Source organism: Ciconia boyciana, chromosome 34 (genome assembly GCF_034638445.1).
Source record: "Ciconia boyciana chromosome 34, ASM3463844v1, whole genome shotgun sequence".
NCBI classification, from domain to species: Eukaryota; Metazoa; Chordata; class Aves; order Ciconiiformes; family Ciconiidae; genus Ciconia; species Ciconia boyciana.
In genome coordinates, this window is record NC_132967.1 from 814,034 (window position 1) to 831,002 (window position 16,969).

Here is a 16,969-nt window from a genome sequence, read left to right on the forward strand (position 1 = left end):
GGAGGGGGTGCGGGGACGCGCGTGGGGTGTGGGGAAGGGGCTGCGGGGACACGCGTGGGGTGGGGGAGGGGCTGCGGGGACGCGCGTGGGGTGGGGGAGGGGCTTAGGGACACCCGTGAGGTGGGGGTATGGGGACACCCACCCGGGAGTTTGGGGGGAGGGGACGCGCGTGGGGTGGGGGAGGGCTTAGGGACACCCGTGGGGTGTGGGGAGGGGCGCGGGGCCCCCGTGGGGTCCCGGGTGGGGGAGGGGTCCCGCGGTACCTCGCTGCGTCGGGGCCGCGCAGGGAAGTGACGAGGGGGAGGGGCGGGGCCACCGCGTGGGCGTGGTCCACGCCGTGGGGGCGTGGTCATTCCCCGAGGAGGGCGGGGTTCCCGCCAGGCCACGCCCATTATCTTATGGGGGGGTGGGGGCAGCCCCACCCGAACGCCCGGGTCCCCTCGGTGGGGAGAGGAGGGGTGGGGTCCCCGACCCACACGCGTGGGGCACACGTGACGCACCCCCACCCCCACCCCAAACCCACCCCCGCAGTGGGGCGGCCGTGGGGCCCAGACGCCAGAGTCCCCCCCCGCCGATGTGGGGCCCAGATGCCTGGGTCCCCCCTGGCAATGTGGGGCAGCCGTGGGGCCCAGACGCCAGAGTCCCCCCCCGGCGATGTGGGGCGGCCATGGGGCCTGGTCGCCTGGGTCCCCCCGGTGATGTGGGGCAGCCGTGGGTCCCGGTCGCCGGGGTCCCCCCCCCGGTGATGTGGGGCAGCCGTGGGGCCCGGTCGCCGGGGTCCCAAGGAGGAGGCGGGCGCGGGCGGTTTCACCGTCATCTTTATTCCCTCCGTGGGGCCGAGGGGGGGCTCAGCCCCCCCCCACACCCCCCCCACACCCCGGCCCTGCCCCACACTTGGGGGGCAGCCGGGGGCCCCCGAAACGTCACGATCACGGCACAAGACAGACACGGGGGGCACGGCCGGGGGCAGAGGGGGTTTGGCAGGGCACGGCCGTGGGGCACAGTGGGGCGCAGCGGTGGGGCCGTGGGGCCAGGGCTATGGGGCGGGCTATGGGGCAGGGCTATGGGGTCACGGAGCTATGGGGCAGGGCGTGGGGCTGTGGGTCAGGCTCAGGCCCCACCCACACCACAGCCCCGCCCCCGGGGGGCGTGGCCCAGCCCCCGGCCCCGCCCCCGGTCGCCACCGCACGGGGAGGCTCTTCGGAACAGCGCCCCCTGCTGCGGGGGAGGACCTGCGCAAGGGTGGGGGGTGTGGGGGTGAGCGTCAGTGCGCCCCCTGCCGGGGAGGCGGACCGGGCGCCCCATGGGGAACACGAGCCCCCATGGGGCGCCCCACACCCCCGTGGGGCACCCCCAAACTGCCCCCAACCCTCCATAGGGCACCCCACACCCCCCATGGGGCACCCCAAACTGTCCGCCCCCTAAACCAGCCCCATGGGCACCCCCAAAGTGACCCACACCCCCATGGGGCAGCCCCCAAACTGCCCCCCAACCCCCCATGGGGCACCCCAAACCACCCCACACCCCTCCCCACGTAGCATTCCCCCGGGCACCCCCAAACTGCCCCCAACCCCCCATAGGGCACCCCACGCTCCCCTATGGGGCACCCCAAACTGTCCCCCCCACACCCCCTGCATGGGGCACCCCACACCCCCCATAAGACTCCCCCAACCCAGCCCCACGGGCACCCCTGAGCTGCCCCCCAGCCCCCACAGAGCACCCCCGCCCCTCCCCCACTCACCCTACATCTGGTTGGCGAAGGAGGTGGGGGCCCCCTGGCCGTACCCCCCCTCGGGGGGGCCGTACCCCCCCTGGCCGTAGTCGGGCTGGTAGCCCCCGGGCTGCCCGTAGCCCCCCCCGGGCTGGCCGTAGCCCGCCTCGGGCTGCCCGTAGCCCCCCTCGGGGGCCGGGGCCTTTTCGGGGGCCCCCCCCGGGGGGGCGCGGGCCCCCAGGCCCCCCCAGCCCGTCTCCTTGAAGACGAACCAGATGTTGCCCGTCCACAGCACCAGGTTGAGGAAGCCGAAGACCTGGGGGGCAGAGGGGGCTGTGGGGCACGGGGGGGTATGGGGCAGAGGGGGGCTGTGGGGCACGGGGGGGTATGGGGCAGAGGGGGGTACAGGGGGTACTGGGGGGCTATGGGGTAGTGGGGGGCCAGACTCCAGACCACTATGGGGCTGGGTGCTATAAGGCCAGATCCCAGACTGCTATGGGGCAGGGCCCTATAGGGCCACATCCCAGATGGCTATGGGGCTGGGTGCTATAGGGCCAGACCCCTCACGGCTATGGGGCTGGGTGCTATAGGATCAGACCTCTTGCACCTACGGGGAAGGGGGCTATGGGGCCAGATCCCTCACGGCTGTGGGGCAGGGCGCTATGGGGCCAGATCCCTCATGGCTATAGAGTGGGGCACTATAGGGCCAGCCGCTGTCTGGCTATGGGGCAGGGTGCCATGGGGCCAGATCCCTCATGGCTCTGGGGCAGGACACCATAGGGCCAGATCCCAGATTGCTCTGGGGCAGGGCGCTATGGGGCCAGATCCCTGCGGGCTGTGGGGCAGGGCGCCGTGGGGCCAGATCCCTGACGGCTATGGGGCAGGGCGCTATGGGACCGGATCCCTGAGGGCTGTGGGGCAGGACACCATAGGGCCAGCTCCCAGATTGCTATGGGGCAAGGCACCATAGGGCCAGATCCCTGAGGGCTGTGGGGCAGGGTGCTATGGGACCAGATCCCTGAGGGCTGTGGGGCAGGACACCATAGGGCCAGCTCCCAGATTGCTCTGGGGCAGGGCGCCGTGGGGCCAGCTCCCAGATTGCTATGGGGCAGGGCGCCATGGGGCCAGATCCCTCATGGCTCTGGGGCAGGACACCATAGGGCCAGCTCCCAGATTGCTCTGGGGCAGGGTGCCATGGGGCCAGATCCCTGAGGGCTGTGGGGCAGGGCGCTATGGGACCAGATCCCTCATGGCTGTGGGGCAGGACACCATAGGGCCAGATCCCAGATTGCTCTGGGGCAGGGCGCCGTGGGGCCAGCTCCCAGATTGCTATGGGGCAAGGCACTATAGGGCCAGCTCCCTGCGGGCTGTGGGGCAGGGCGCCGTGGGGCCAACTCCCAGATTGCTATGGGGCAAGGCACCATAGGGCCAGCTCCCAGATTGCTCTGGGGCAGGGCGCCATGTGGCCAGCTCCCTGCGGGCTGTGGGGCAGGGCGCTGTGGGGCCAGCTCCCAGATTGCTATGGGGCAAGGCACTATAGGGCCAGATCCCTGCGGGCTGTGGGGCAGGACACCATAGGGCCAGCTCCCAGATTGCTCTGGGGCAGGGCGCCATGTGGCCAGCTCCCTGCGGGCTGTGGGGCAGGGCGCCGTGGGGCCAGCCGCCGCCCGGCAGTGGGGCACTCACCACGGAGGTGTTGAGGCCGGAGGTGCGGGGCCCCCCCTGCGCGCGGCAGCGGACCCCCGGGCGCTGGCACCCCCCGACCTGCGCCAGGACCCCCGCGGGCGCCGTCGCCGCCTTCACGTCGGCCAGCGCGGCCGCCCAGGCGCAGGAGCTCACGAGCCACAGGAAGGCCAGCAGCGCCGTCAGCCCCAGGTCCTGGGGGGCCGGGGGTCAGGGCTCCCCCACAGCCCCCGGCCCCAACCCGGGGGGGCGGCCCCCAGCGCCCCCCCGCCCCGGCCCCCCGAAATGGGGCCCCCCCCCGCGCCCCCGAGGTGGGGCTGACTCCCGATGTGGGGCCCGCGGCCCCCGGGTGGCACCCCGGAGCCCCCCATCCCCCCACCCAGGGGACCCCCATGCCCCGAGCCCCCCCTCATCCCCCAAATCGCCCCTCCCCCGCCCAGGCCCCCCGAGCCCCCACGCCTCCACCCCAAATCCCCCAGCCCCAGCCCCCCCAGCGCCCCCTCCCCCATTCCCAGAGCAGCCCCCATCCCCCAACGCCCCCACCCCCGAGCCCCCCATCTCCCACCCCTCCCATCCCCCATCCCCAGAGCACCCCGCATCCCCCAAGCCCCCATCCCCATGAGCCCCCCTCTCCCACCCCTCCCTCCCCCATCGCCCCTCCCCATCCCGAGCATCCCCTGTCCTCCAACCCCCACCCCCGACCCTCCTGCCCCCATCCCCCCGAGCCCCCCTCCCATCCCCTCCCCCATCCCCAGAGCACCCCCATCCCCCGACCCCCTCCCCATCCCCCGAGCCCCCCATCCCTCCCATCCCCCTCCCCATCCCCAGAGCACCCCCATCCCCCGACCCCCTCCCCCATCCCCCGAGCCCCTCCCACCCCTCCCATCCCCCATCCCCGACCCCGTCCCCCATCCCCTCCCCCATCCCCAGAGCACCCCCATCCCCCCGAGCCCCCCATCCCTCCCATCCCCATCCCCGACCCCCCACCCCCATCCCCCGAGCCCCCTCCCACCCCTCCCATCCCCCAACCCCCCCCCCGCCGCCCCTCCCCTCACCAGCCGCGCCGCGCGCCCCCCGGGCCGCCCGCCGTGGGGCCGGCAGAGGTACCCGCCCAGCGCGGCGGGGGCGTAGAGGAAGGAGCCCACGCCCACGGCCACGAAGAACTGCGCGGCCGAGGAGTAGTCGCCCACCAGGAACACGCGCTCGGGGGGGCCGCCCCCGCAGGAGGGGGCCTCGAAGTACACGCGGTGCAGCCTGCGCGGCACCGGGGGCTGTGACCCCGGGGGCTGTGACCCCCCCGTGGGCTGTGACCCCCCCCCCGTGGGCTGTGAACCCCCCCGTGGGGCTGTGACCCCCCCGTGGGCTGTGACCCCCTCCGTGGGCTGTGACCGCCCCCCGTGGGGCTGTGACCCCCTCTCCATGGGGCTGTGACCCCCTCCGTGGGCTGTGACCCCCCGTGGGGCTGTGACCCCCCCGTGGGGCTGTGACCCCTCCGTGGGCTGTGACCCCCCGTGGGGCTGTGACCCCCGTGGGCTGTGACCCCCGTGGGCTGTGACCCCTCCGTGGGCTGTGACCCCCCGTGGGCTGTGACCCCCCGTGGGCTGTGACCCCCATGGGGCCTGTGACCCCCCCGTGGGGCTGTGACCCCCCCGTGGGCTGTGACCCTCCGTGGGCTGTGACCCCCCATGGGGCTGTGACCCTCCGTGGGCTGTGACCCCCGTGGGGCTGTGACCCCCCGTGGGGCTGTGACCCCCTCTCCATGGGGCTGTGACCCCCCGTGGGGCTGTGACCCCCGGGGCTGTGACCCCCGTGGGGCTGTGACCCCCGGGGGCTGTGACCCCCCCGTGGGGCTGTGACCCCCCCCCGTGGGCTGTGACCCCCGTGGGCTGTGACCCCCCCGTGGGCTGTGACCCCCTCCGTGGGCTGTGACCCCCCCGTGGGGCTGTGACCCCCTCCGTGGGCTGTGACCCCCCCGTGGGCTGTGACCCCGTGGGCTGTGACCCTCCGTGGGCTGTGACCCCCCGTGGGCTGTGACCCCCGTGGGCTGTGACCCCCGTGGGCTGTGACCCCCCGTGGGCTGTGACCCCCCGTGGGCTGTGACCCCCCGTGGGCTGTGACGTGGGCTGTGACCCCGTGGGCTGTGACCCCCCCGTGGGCTGTGACCCCGTGGGGCTGTGACCCCCCCGTGGGCTGTGACCCCCCGTGGGCTGTGACCCCCCCCCGTGGGGCTGTGACCCCCCCTCTCCATGGGGCTCTGACCCCACCCATGGAGCTGTGACCCCCCCATCACCTATAGGGGCTGCAACCCTCCTCTGTCACCTATAGCAGGCTGGGACCCCCCTCTGTCACCTATGGGGGCTGCAACCCCCCATCTATAGGGGCCTGCAGCCCCCCGGCTGCTCCGTACGTCCCCACACACCCCCAGCCCCCATATCGTCCCATAGGTGCCCCCAGCCCCCTACAGGGTCCATACACCCCCAGCCCACCCCAGGATCCATAGGTGCCCCCAGGCCCCCATACGTGCCCATAGCCCCCTGTATGGACCCACAGCCCCCCATAGGGTCCATAGCCCCCTCACAGGGTCCACAGCCCCCTATAGGATCCATACACCCCCCAGCATACGTAGGTGCCCATAGCCCCCTGTTACGTGTCCATAGCCCCCCCACATGCCCATGGCCCCGTATGGACCCGCAGCCCCCAGGCCTGGCCCCTATGGCCCCAGCCCCTATGGTCCCCTGGCCCCCATGGCCCCTATGACCCCTATAGCCCCTATGACCCCCCTGGCCCCTATGGCCCCTATAGCCCCAGCCCCTATGGCCCCAGCCCCTATGGCCCAGCCTCTATAGTCCCCTGGCCCCCGTGGCCCATATGGTCCCTATGACGCCCTGGCCCCTATGGCCCCCATGACCCCCATGGCCCCTATGGCCCTATAGCCCCCATGGCCCCCATGGCTCCTATGGCCCCCATGACCCCTATGGCCCCCATGGCCCCTATGGCCCCTATAGCTCCATGGCCCCCATGGCCCCTATGACCCCCATGACCCCCATGGCCCCCATGGCCCCTATAGCTCCCATGGCTCCCCATGACCCCCATGGTCCCTATAGCCCCCATGGCCCCTATGGCCCCCATGGCTCCTATGACCCCCATGGTCCCCATAGCCCCCATAGCTCCTATGGCCCCCATGGCCCCTATAACCCCCATGACCCCTATGGCCCCCATGGCCCCTATAGCTCCTATGACCCCTATGGCTCCCCATGGCCCCCATGGCCCCTATGGCCCCTATGACCCCCATGGTCCCTATAGCTCCTATGACCCCTATGGCTCCCCATGACCCCCATGGCCTCCATGGCCCCTATGGCCCCCATGGCCCCTATGGGCCCCATAGCCCCTATGGCCCCTATAGCCCCCATGACCCCTATGGCCCCCATGACCCCCATGGCCCCTATAGCTCCTATGGCTCCCCATGACCCCCATGGCCCCTATGGCCCCTATAGCTCTATGGCCCCCATGACCCCTATGGCCCCCATGGCCCCTATAGCTCCTATGGCTCCCCATGACCCCCATGGCCCCTATGGCCCCCATGGCCTCTATGGCCCCCATGGCCCCTATGACCCCCATGGTCCCTATAGCCTCTATAGCCCCTATGGCCCCCATGGCCTCCTATAGCCCCCATGACCCCTATGGCTCTATGACCCCCATGACCTCTATGGCCCCCATGGCCCCTATAGCTCCTATGACCCTATGGCTCCCATGGCCCCCATGGCTCCTATGACTCCCATGACCCCCATAGTCCCTATAGCTCCTATGACCCCTATGGTCTCCTATGACCCCCATGGTCCCTATAGTTCTATGACCCTATGACCCCCATGACCCCCATAGTCCCTATAGCTCCATGACCCCTATGGTCTCTATGACCCCCATGACCTTCCATGACCCCCATGGTCCCTATGGCTCCCCATGGCCTCATGGCTCCCATGGCCCCTATGACTTCCCATGACTCCCCACGGCCCTACGACTTCATGACCCCATGACTCCCACGGCCCCATGGCCCCTATAGCTCCCATGCCCCCCGGCCCCCGGCCCCCTGGCCCATAGGTGCCCACCGGAAGGGGTAGCCGAAGCTGACGGGGACGGCGGGGGCGGAGCGGTTGGGGGAGGGGCACTGCACGCTCAGCCGGAAGGAGCCGGCGTAGCCCCCGCACGTGGCGAAGGCGAAGATGGAGAAGAGCTGGGGCGGCGCCGCAGCGTCACCGCCCGCGTCACCGCCTGCCCTCACCCCCCTCACCCCCTCACCCCCATGCCACCCCCGTCACCCCCGTCACCCCGGGTCACCCCAGGTCGCCCCTCCCCCGGGATAATCCCGGATTATGGTGGGTCACCCGGATCGGGGGCTGGGGGGTATGGGGGCCATATGGGGGGTATGGGGTGTAGGGGGCTATATGGGGGTCTATATGGGGGGTATGGGGGTGTAGGGGGGCTATATGGGGGTCTATATGGGGGGTATGGGGGTGTAGGGGGCTATATGGGGGTCTATATGGGGGTATGGGGGTGTAGGGGGCTATATGGGGGTCTATATGGGGGTATGGGGGTGTAGGGGGCTATATGGGGGTCTATGGGGGGTATGGGGGTGTAGAGGGGCTATATGGGGGTCTGGGAGGTGTAGGGGGCTATATGGGGGGCTGGGGGTATGGGGGTGTAGGGGGCTATATGGGGGTCTATATGGGGGGTATGGGGGCTGGGGGCTATATGGGGTCTATATGGGGGTATGGGGGCTATATGGGGGCTGGGGGGTATGGGGGTGTAGGGGCTATATGGGGGTGTATGGGGGCTGGGGGCTATATGGGGGTCTGGGAGGTGTATGGCGGCTATATGGGGGTATGGGGTCCAGGGGGTATATGGGGGCTGGGAGGATATGGGGGTATATGGGGGGCTGGGGGAGTATGGGGGAGTATGGGGGTCCAGGGGGGTATATGGGGGCTGGGGGGTATGGGGGCTGGGAGGGGCTATATGGGGTCTATATGGGGGTGTATGGGGGTCTATATGGGGTCTGGGGGTGCTATATGGGGGCTCTGGGGAGCATATGGGGGTTAGGGGGTCTGGGGGGCTATATGGGGGTCTGGGAGGTGTATGGGGGTATATGGGGGCTGGGGAGCATGGGGTCCAGGGGGGTATATGGGGGCTGGGGGGTATGGGGGCTGGGAGGGCTATATGGGGTCTATATGGGAGTCTGGGGTGCTATATGGGGGCTCTGGAGAGCGTATGGGGGTCGGGGGGTCTGGGGGGCTATATGGGGTCTGGGAGGTGTATGGGGGTATATGGGCACCTGGGGGGCCATATGGGGTCCAGAGGGGTGTATGGGGGTTAGGGGAGTCTGGGGGGCTATATAGAGGCTGGGGGTTATATAGGGGCTGGGGGTTATATAGGGTCTAGACAGGGTGTTTGGGGGTCTGGGAGGTGGGGGGGAGTCTGGGGGTGTACGGGGGCTATATGGCATCTGGGGGGCCATATAGGGGCCCAGAGGGGGTGTATGGGGGTCAGGGGGTCCGGGGGTATATGGTGCTCTGGGGGTGTACGGGGTCTGGGGGCTGTATGGGGGGCTATATGGGGGTGGGGAGGGGTCTGGGGGGGCTATATGGGGGTCCAGAGAGCATATATGGGGGTCTGGGGGTCAGGGGACCACATAGGGGCTGGGGGGCTATATGGGGGGCTGGGGGTGCTATAGGGGCTGGGGGCGCAGAAGGGGGTTGGGGGCGTTTGCCTCGGGGGGTCCCGGGCTGCCCGGGGCTGGGGGGCTCCGGGGGCTTTGGGGTCCGGGGGTCTGGGGTGCAGGGGGGCCTGGGGGGCTTTGGGGCTCCGGGGAGCTCCGGGGGGGCTGGGGGGCTCCGGGGCTTTGGGGGTCCGGGGGGGCTGGGGGTCCCGGGGCCGCTCACCCACTCCAGCAGCTTCAGGAAGCCCAGGGGCTCCTTGATCACCCGGAACTGGGCCCCGGCCACCAGCTGGGGGAGGGGGGGGACACCCTCAGGGGGCACCGGGGGGGGACCCGACCCCCCCATGGGGGGACCCAGCCGCCCGGGAGCCCCCCTGCCCCCCCAAAAGGGCAGGGCTGGGGGCTGTTGACGCCCGTGACCTCAGGCGTGATGCGATGCTGATGTCATACCCCCCGGGGGCTCCTTGCCCCCCTTCTTGCTGCATCATCATCATCCCCATCCTCCTCCCCCGCTGCGGCACCGCCCCCTGCGCTGCGACCCCCAAGGGCAAACCCCCCCGCAAACGTGTGTGTCCCCCGATCCAGGAGCCCCCCATTCCACCCCCCAATCCAGCCCCCTCCATTCCGACACCCCCCAATCCAGGAGCCCCCCCAACCCAGCCCCCATCCACCCCCTCATACCCAGATGCGCCCCCAACGCACCCCCCAACGCAGCAGCCCCCCAAATGCAGCCCCCAATGCAGACCCCCTCAATGCAGATCCCCCCCAAATGCAGATCCCCCCCCAATGCAGATCCCCCCAATGCAGATCCCCCCATGCAGATCCCCCTCAATGCAGACCCCCTCCAGATCCCCCCCAATAAATTGCAGCCCCCCAACCGCAGCCCCCCCCGGGGCCTCGCAGCCGCACCGCTCCCCTTTGCGGCTGGGGGGATTTGGGGTGCAGGGGGTGGGGGTGCCGGGGGTCCCCGTGGGGGGTGTCCCCTGTGGGGGTCCCCGTGGGGGGTCCCCACCTGGTTCAGCACCTCCATCCTTGCGGGCTCGGGGAGACGCAGCGCGGCGGGGGGAGCGGCGCGGGGCGGAACAGCCGCGGAGGGAGGGGAGGAGGCGAGCGGGAACAGCGGCGCATGCGCGGGGGGCGGCGGGAGGAGCGGCGGCGGAGGGGGGTGGTAAGGGCGGAAGTGACGCGCGGAGGTAGCGGCGGGGCGCCGCCATGTTGGGAGCGGGCACCGCTCGGCGCGCGTTGCCGGGAGGCAGAAACGGACGGACGGGCGGACGGACGGGCGGGTTTATTGGGGGGCGGGGGGCCCGCGCCCCGCTGCAGGAGCCCCTCCAGCATCTCCTCGCACAGCAGCAGCGCCCGCGCCACGTGGAAGCAGCCTGGAGGGGGGGAGAAAACATCACCAGTATCCCCCAGTGCCTCCCAGTCACACCAGTAACCCCCACACACACCCCACACCCCCCCAGACCCACCTTTGAAGGGTCCCCCCTTGATGGTGAGCGCCACGTTCCCCTCCCGCGACAGGTACCCGAACCACTCGCCGTGCTCGGGGTCCGGAAACGGGGGGGGGGGAAGGGCGCAAGCATTGAGAGCCCCTCCCCCACCCCCCACCCCCACAGGACGCAGGCGTCCGAGGACCCCCCTCCCCCACGGGGACCCCCATTGAGTGTGTCCCCCCACCGCCCCCGCCATGGAGCGGGACGGGCTGCAGTCCCTTTGGGAGCACCCGCTCCCCGGGACCCCCGGGACCCCCGGCTCCCCGGGATCCCCCGGCCCCCAGCTCCCCGGGCCCCCGGGCTCCCCGGCCCCCGCCCCCACCTTGTCGAAGACGTAGGTGGCGACGCGCTGGAAGTCGCGCAGGAGCTGGGGCCCGGGCTGGTGGGTGTAGGCGGCCAGGAGGGCAACCATGGCCTCCGCCTGCGGCCACCACAGCTTCATGCTCCACTCCAGCTGCGGGGGGACCCTGAGAGCCCGGGGGGATGGGGGAGGGGGACGGGGGACGGAACGGGGCGAGAATGATGGGAAAGGGGGAAATGAGGGGGAAAGGGGGAAATGGGGAAATGGGGAGAGAATTGGGGAAAGGGGGAAAATGGGGGAAATGGGGAAAGGGGGGGAAATGGGGAGGAAAGTGGGGAAAAGGGGGGAAAAGTGGGAAGAAAATGGGGAGGAAATGGGGAAATGGGGAGGAAATGGGAAAATGGGGAGGAAATGGGAAAATGGGGAGGAAAGGGAAAATGCGGAAAAATGGGGGAAATGGGGAGGAAAGGGGGAAATGGGGAAAAATGGGGGAAATGGGGAGAAAAGGGGGAAAAGTGGGAAGAAAATGGGGAGGAAATGGGGAAATGGGGAGGAAATGGGAAAATGGGGAGGAAATGGGAAAATGGGGAGGAAAGGGGAAAATGCGGAAAAATGGGGGAAATGGGGAGGAAAGGGGGAAATGGGGAAAAATGGGGGAAATGGGGAGAAAAGGGGGAAAAGTGGGAAGAAAATGGGGAGGAAAGGGGGAAATGGGGAGGAAATGGGAAAATGGGGAGGAAATGGGAAAATGGGGAGGAAAGGGGAAATGGGGAGGAAATGGGGAAATGGGGGAAATGGGGAAATGGGGAGGAAAGGGGGAAATGGGGAGGAAATGGGGAAATGGGGAGGAAATGGGAAAAAGGGGGAAAAATGGGGGAAATGGGGAAAGGGGGAAATGGGAGAGAATCGGGAAAAGGGGGAAAAATGGGGGAAATGGGGGAAATGGGGAGGAAAGTGGGGAAAAGGGGGAAAAGTGGGAAGAAAATGGGGAGGAAATGGGAGGAAATGGGAAAATGGGGAAAGGGGGAAATCGGGAAAAATGGGGAAATGGGGAGAGAATTGGGAAAAGGGGGAAAAATGGGGGAAATGGGGAAAAGGGGGAAATGGGGAGGAAAGGGGGAAATGGGGAGAGAATTGGGGAAAAGGGGGGCAAATGGGGGAAATGGGGAAAAGGGGGAAATGGGGAGAAAGGGGGAAAAGTGGGAAGAAAATGGGGAAAATGGGGAGAAAATGGGGAAATGGGGAGAGAATTGGGGAAAAGGGGGGAAATGGGGAAAAGGGGGGGAAATGGGGAGGAAATGGGGAGGAAAGTGGGGAAAAGGGGGAAAAATGGGAAGAAAATGGGGAGGAAATGGGGGAAATGGGGAGGAAATGGGAAAATGGGGAGGAAAGGGGGAAATCGGGAAAAATGGGGGAAATGGGGAGAGAATTGGGAAAAGGGGGGAAAATGGGGGAAATGGGGAAATGGGGGGGAAATGGGGAGGAAAGTGGGGAGAAGGGGGAAAAGTGGGAAGAAAATGGGGAGGAAATGGGGAGAAAACGGGGGAAATGGGGAGGGAAATGGGGAAAAGGGGGGGGAATGGGGAGGAAAGTGGGGAGAAGGGGGAAATGGGGAGAAAGGGGAAGGAAGCGGGGGAAGCGGGGGGTACCTGGGTGGGGCAGTGCCCGTCGGCGTCCAGGAAGGCGAAGAGCCCCCCGTGCCGGGGGTCCCAGCCCCACCGCAGCGGCCCCTCCACCAGGCCGGCCACGGCGCGCGCCCCCAGCGCCGCGTCCCCCCGCCGCCCCGCGAAGGCCAGCAGCAGCCAGCCCGCCTCCGCGGCGTGACCTACGGACGGGACGGACGCGGGGCGGTGAGGACCCCCTCCCCCGCAGTGGCCCCCCCGGGCGGGGCGCCGCTCACCGGGGTTCAGCAGCCGGCCCGCGCTCCCCGGCAGCTCCCGGCCCTCGGGGGAGACGTTCTCCAGCACCACCGAGTCCCCGCGCTGGGGGGCACGGGGCGGGGGGACACGCACGGATGTGGGGGGCCCCCGGGCAGCTCTTGGGGGGAGAGAGCTCCCGGGGCACGGCTGGGGGTCCTGGGGGGTTAGGGGTGCAGGGAGGGATGGGGGACTCGGGGGTCACAGGGGGATGTGGGGCGCTCCTTATGGGGGGTTAGGGGTGCAGGGAGGGGATGGGGGGACTCGGGGGTGCGGGGAGGGGATGGGGGGGATTTGGGGTGCTGGGGGCTAATGGGGGACTTGGGGTCACAGGGGGATGTGGGGCGCTCCTTATGGGGGTGCAGGGAGGGGATGGAGGGGGATTCGGGGTGCGGGGGGTAATGGGGGTATTTGGGGATCATAGGGGGATGGGGGTGGGGGGCACTCCTTATGGGGGTTAGGGGTGCAGGGAGGGGATGGGGGGACTCGGGGGTCACAGGGGGATGTGGGGCACTCCTTATGGGGGTTCAGGGAGGGGATGGGGGATTCGGGGTGTGGGGGGGTAATGGGGGATTTGGGGCGCGGGGATGGGTTGGGGGGGACTCGGGGGTCATAGGGGATGGGGGGTGTGGGGCGCTCCTTATGGGGGTTCAGGGGTGCAGGGAGGGGATGGGGGGATTTGGGGTGCTGGGGTCCCGGGGGGTTGGGCGGGATAATAGGATGTGGGGGTGCATGGGGGCGCTGGGGGGTCTGGGGTGCCAGGATGGGTTATTGGGGAGGGATTTGGGGTGCACGGGGCCTGCTGGGGGGGCAATGGGGGTGCACGGGGCTGCTGGGGGCGTGGGGGTGCAGGGACGGGTTATGGGGGATTTGGGGTGCAGGGGGGTAACGGGGGGACCTGGGGGTGCACGGGGTCTGCTGGAGGGATTTGGGGGCGCAGGACGGGTTATGGGGGACGTGGGGCAATGGGGGGGCCCCGGGTACCTGGAGGTGCAGGAGCAGGCGCTGGGCCCCCCACTCGGCCAGCGCCTCCATCTCGGCGTCCCCCCGCGTCCCCTCCAGCAGCTGCTGCGCCAGGGCCAGCACCACCATGGGGACGGCCAGCGCCTGCTGGGGGGGGCACCCCGGCAGCCGGGGGCGCCCCCACTCCTGGGGGTCCCCCCGCGCCCAGCCCGCCACCGCCAGCACCCACTCCCGCGCCGCCGCCTGCGGGGGACGACGGCGGGGGGTGGCGCGGGGCCGGGGGTCGCCCCGCGCGAGGTACGGGGCGGGGGGGGGGGGGGGGGGCTCGCCGTGGGGCTGAGGAGGCCCCTCCGTGGGGCAGAGGGTCCTCTCTGTGGGTTCGGGGGTCCCCGCTGTGGGGCAGAGATCCCTGCCGTGGGGCCGGGGGTCCCCCCTGTGGGGCAGGGGTCCCTGTCGGGGGGCCGGGGGTCCCCGCTGTGGGGCGGGGGTCCCTGCCGGGGGGCTGGGGGTCCCCGCTGTGGGGCAGAGATCCCTGCCGTGGGGCCGGGGGTCCCCACCGTGGGGCAGAGATCCCTGCCGTGGGGCCGGGGGTCCCCCCTGTGGGGCAGGGGTCCCTGCCGTGCGGCTGGGGGTCCCCGCTGTGGGGCAGGACTCCCCTCTGCGGGGCAGGGATCCCCTCCGTGGGGCAAGGGCTGCCCGCCCGCCCTGGGGCAGGGCTTCCCCTCCGTGGGGCGAGGGACCCCTCGGCGGGTGGGGGTCCCGGCTCACCCGGTAGCGGGGCTCCTCGGCGGCGCGCCCCAGCTCGTCCAGCCCCATGGCGCAGAAGGCTTCGCTGAAGACGGTGCGTTGGACCCGCACCGGGCGCCCGTCCCGCGTCAGGGCGAAGGCGACGCGGGGGGAGCCGGGGCTCAGGCGGGCGCAGCGCAGCAGGAACTCCCCCCCTGCGGGAGACGGGGGTCGGCGACGCTTGGGGGGCACCCCACGGCGCCCCACGGCGCCCCACGGCACTCACCGGCACGAGCCGCCTCCAGGAGCTCGGGGCGTCGGAAGCGGGGCACCGTGCGGTAGAGGCGGGAGTAGACCCACACCTGTAGGGAGGGAGTGAGGGGATGTGCCCCACACATCCCGCCCCGCACATCCCGCCCCACACATCCCGCCCCACAGGTCTCACCTGCCGGCCCTGCATCCAGACGTACTTGGTCTCGTCGTAGACGGTCCCGTCGCGGCTCAGGCAGGAGAAGAAGCCGCTGTCGGGGGGACACGCGAGGGTCACCCGGCGCGGCTGGGGGGCCCGGACGCCGGGGTTGGTTCCCCCGTGGGGCTGTGGGGCACGGGGGGGGAGTCGGGGGTCCCGGACACCGGGGTTCACCCGTGCTGGGGGTCGTGGGAGTGGCGCTCCCAGAAGGCGATGGTCGCGTCCAGCTCCGCCGCCACCCGGTCCCGCCACTCGCTCAGCAACTCCATCGGGGCTGGATGGGGGGCACGCGCTGTGGGGCGCCCCACGGAGCCCTCAGCCCCACAGCCAGGTGACCCACGGCCCCCTCAGCCCCACAGCCCCAGCCCCACGCAGCCTTCAGCCTCGCGCACCCCCAGCCCCACAGCGAGGCGTCCCACCGCCCCAGCCCCGCAGCCCCCTCAGCCCCACAACCTTGGCCCCACGCCATCCTCAGCCCCACAGACCAAGCCATGGAGCCCCCTCAGCCCCACAGCGAGGTGCCCCTCAGAGCCACAACGGAGGTCCCCACAGCCCCCTCAGCCCCACAGAGCTGCCATGGGGGTCCCCTCGGCCCCACAGAGCCGCCATGGGGGTCCCTACAGCCCCCTCAGCCCCACAGTGAGGCGCCCCACAGCCCCACAGAGCCGCCATGGGGGGCCCCACAGCCCCACAGACGGAGCCATGGAGTCCCCTCAGCCCCACAGAGCTGCCATGGGGGTCCCCACAGCCCCACAGACGGAGCCATGGAGTCCCCTCAGCCCCACAGAGCCGCCATGGGGTCCCCACAGCCCCACAGAGCCGCCATGGGGGTCCCCACAGCCCCACAGACGGAGCCATGGAGTCCCTCAGCCCCACAGAGCCGCCATGGGGGTCCCCACAGCCCCACAGAGCCGCCATGGGGGTCCCCACAGCCCCCTCAGCCCCACAGAGCCGCCATGGGGGTCCCCACAGCCCCACAGAGCCGCCATGGGGGTCCCCACAGCCCCTCAGCCCCACAGAGCCGCCATGGGGGTCCCCACAGCCCCACAGAGCCGCCATGGGGGTCCCCACAGCCCCTCAGCCCCACAGAGCCGCCATGGGGGTCCCCACAGCCCCACAGAGCCGCCATGGGGGTCCCCACAGCCCCCTCAGCCCCACAGAGCCGCCATGGGGGTCCCCACAGCCCCACAGACCCGCCATGGGGGTCCCCACAGCCCCCTCAGCCCCACAGAGCCGCCATGGGGTCCCTCACCCCAGCCCCCGATCCCCCGTGGGTCCCCCCCGGGCCGGACCCACCGCGACGCCGCGACCGCTGCCCCGTCACGAGACCCCGCGCGGCCGCCCCGCCCTGCCGGCCCCGCCCACTTCCTCACCCCGCCCCACTCGCCCCGCCCACGCCCCCGAGATCCCATGCAGGGTCCTTCTGCCCCCCAACCAGAGGCCCCCCCCCCCGCCAGCCCTACAAGTGGGGTCCCCCATCGCCTCCCTCTTCCCTCCAGCCCCATAAGTGGGGGGCCCAGAGGACCAGGAGCCCCCTAACCCCCACATGGGTCACCCCATGGCTCCCCGTGCCCCATAAGTGGGGCGCTCAGAGGACCAGGACCCCTCCCAGCCCCCCACATTGGTCACTCCATGGCCCCCCAGCCCCATAAGTGGGGGCCCCAGAGGACCAGGAGCCCCCAGCCCCCACATGGGTCACCCCATGGCTCCCCCGCCCCACAACTGGGGGCCCAGAGTGCCAGGAGCGCCCCAGCGCTCACCCCATAACCTCCCCCGCCCCGAGCGCTCCCCTAGAGAAACTCCCCCTTTTACTCCAAAAAAATGTCTTTTAATTGTTCAAAATAGCACAAAAACGACAGATACAGACAGCACGGGGGGGCGGGGGCGGCCCCCCAATACACTATAATACACGGGGGACCCCCCGGGGCTGGGGGGCGCGCGGCCGCCCACGGGCTGCCCCCCGGGGGTCTGTACAGGGGGGCGGGCCCCACGCCGGG

General features: G+C 70.5%; 2 protein-coding genes across 5 annotated transcripts; both read right to left on the minus strand.

The window, feature by feature from the left end:
* Positions 1 to 800: 800 nt before the first annotated feature.
* On the minus strand, positions 801 to 10,201 carry LOC140645548 (synaptophysin-like). Of its 4 annotated transcripts, none has more exons than XM_072849022.1 (7): positions 10,114 to 10,201; positions 9,325 to 9,390; positions 7,498 to 7,622; positions 4,585 to 4,648; positions 3,398 to 3,545; positions 1,742 to 2,027; positions 801 to 1,232 (listed from the first exon to the last, which is right to left on the minus strand). In XM_072849022.1, the coding sequence occupies exons 1-7, from the start codon at positions 10,129 to 10,131 to the stop codon at positions 1,070 to 1,072; spliced, it is 870 nt and encodes a 289-aa protein (XP_072705123.1). In that variant the 5' UTR covers positions 10,132 to 10,201; the 3' UTR covers positions 801 to 1,069. The 4 variants fall into 4 exon arrangements, with proteins under 4 accessions (XP_072705123.1, XP_072705121.1, XP_072705124.1 ...); XM_072849020.1 differs by having other exon boundaries at positions 4,450 to 4,648; XM_072849023.1 differs by having other exon boundaries at positions 1,092 to 1,232; positions 3,398 to 3,589.
* A 169-nt stretch (positions 10,202 to 10,370) lies between these two features.
* On the minus strand, positions 10,371 to 16,303 carry RENBP (renin binding protein; the record flags this gene model as incomplete). The annotated part of the gene is made up of 11 exons (XM_072848926.1): positions 16,269 to 16,303; positions 15,147 to 15,264; positions 14,949 to 15,024; positions 14,790 to 14,865; positions 14,546 to 14,718; positions 13,799 to 14,020; positions 12,799 to 12,880; positions 12,548 to 12,723; positions 10,921 to 11,051; positions 10,574 to 10,662; positions 10,371 to 10,480 (listed from the first exon to the last, which is right to left on the minus strand). Coding segments are annotated over exons 2-11 (1,230 nt in total), but the record flags the coding sequence as incomplete, so codon positions are not given.
* Positions 16,304 to 16,969: the final 666 nt, after the last annotated feature.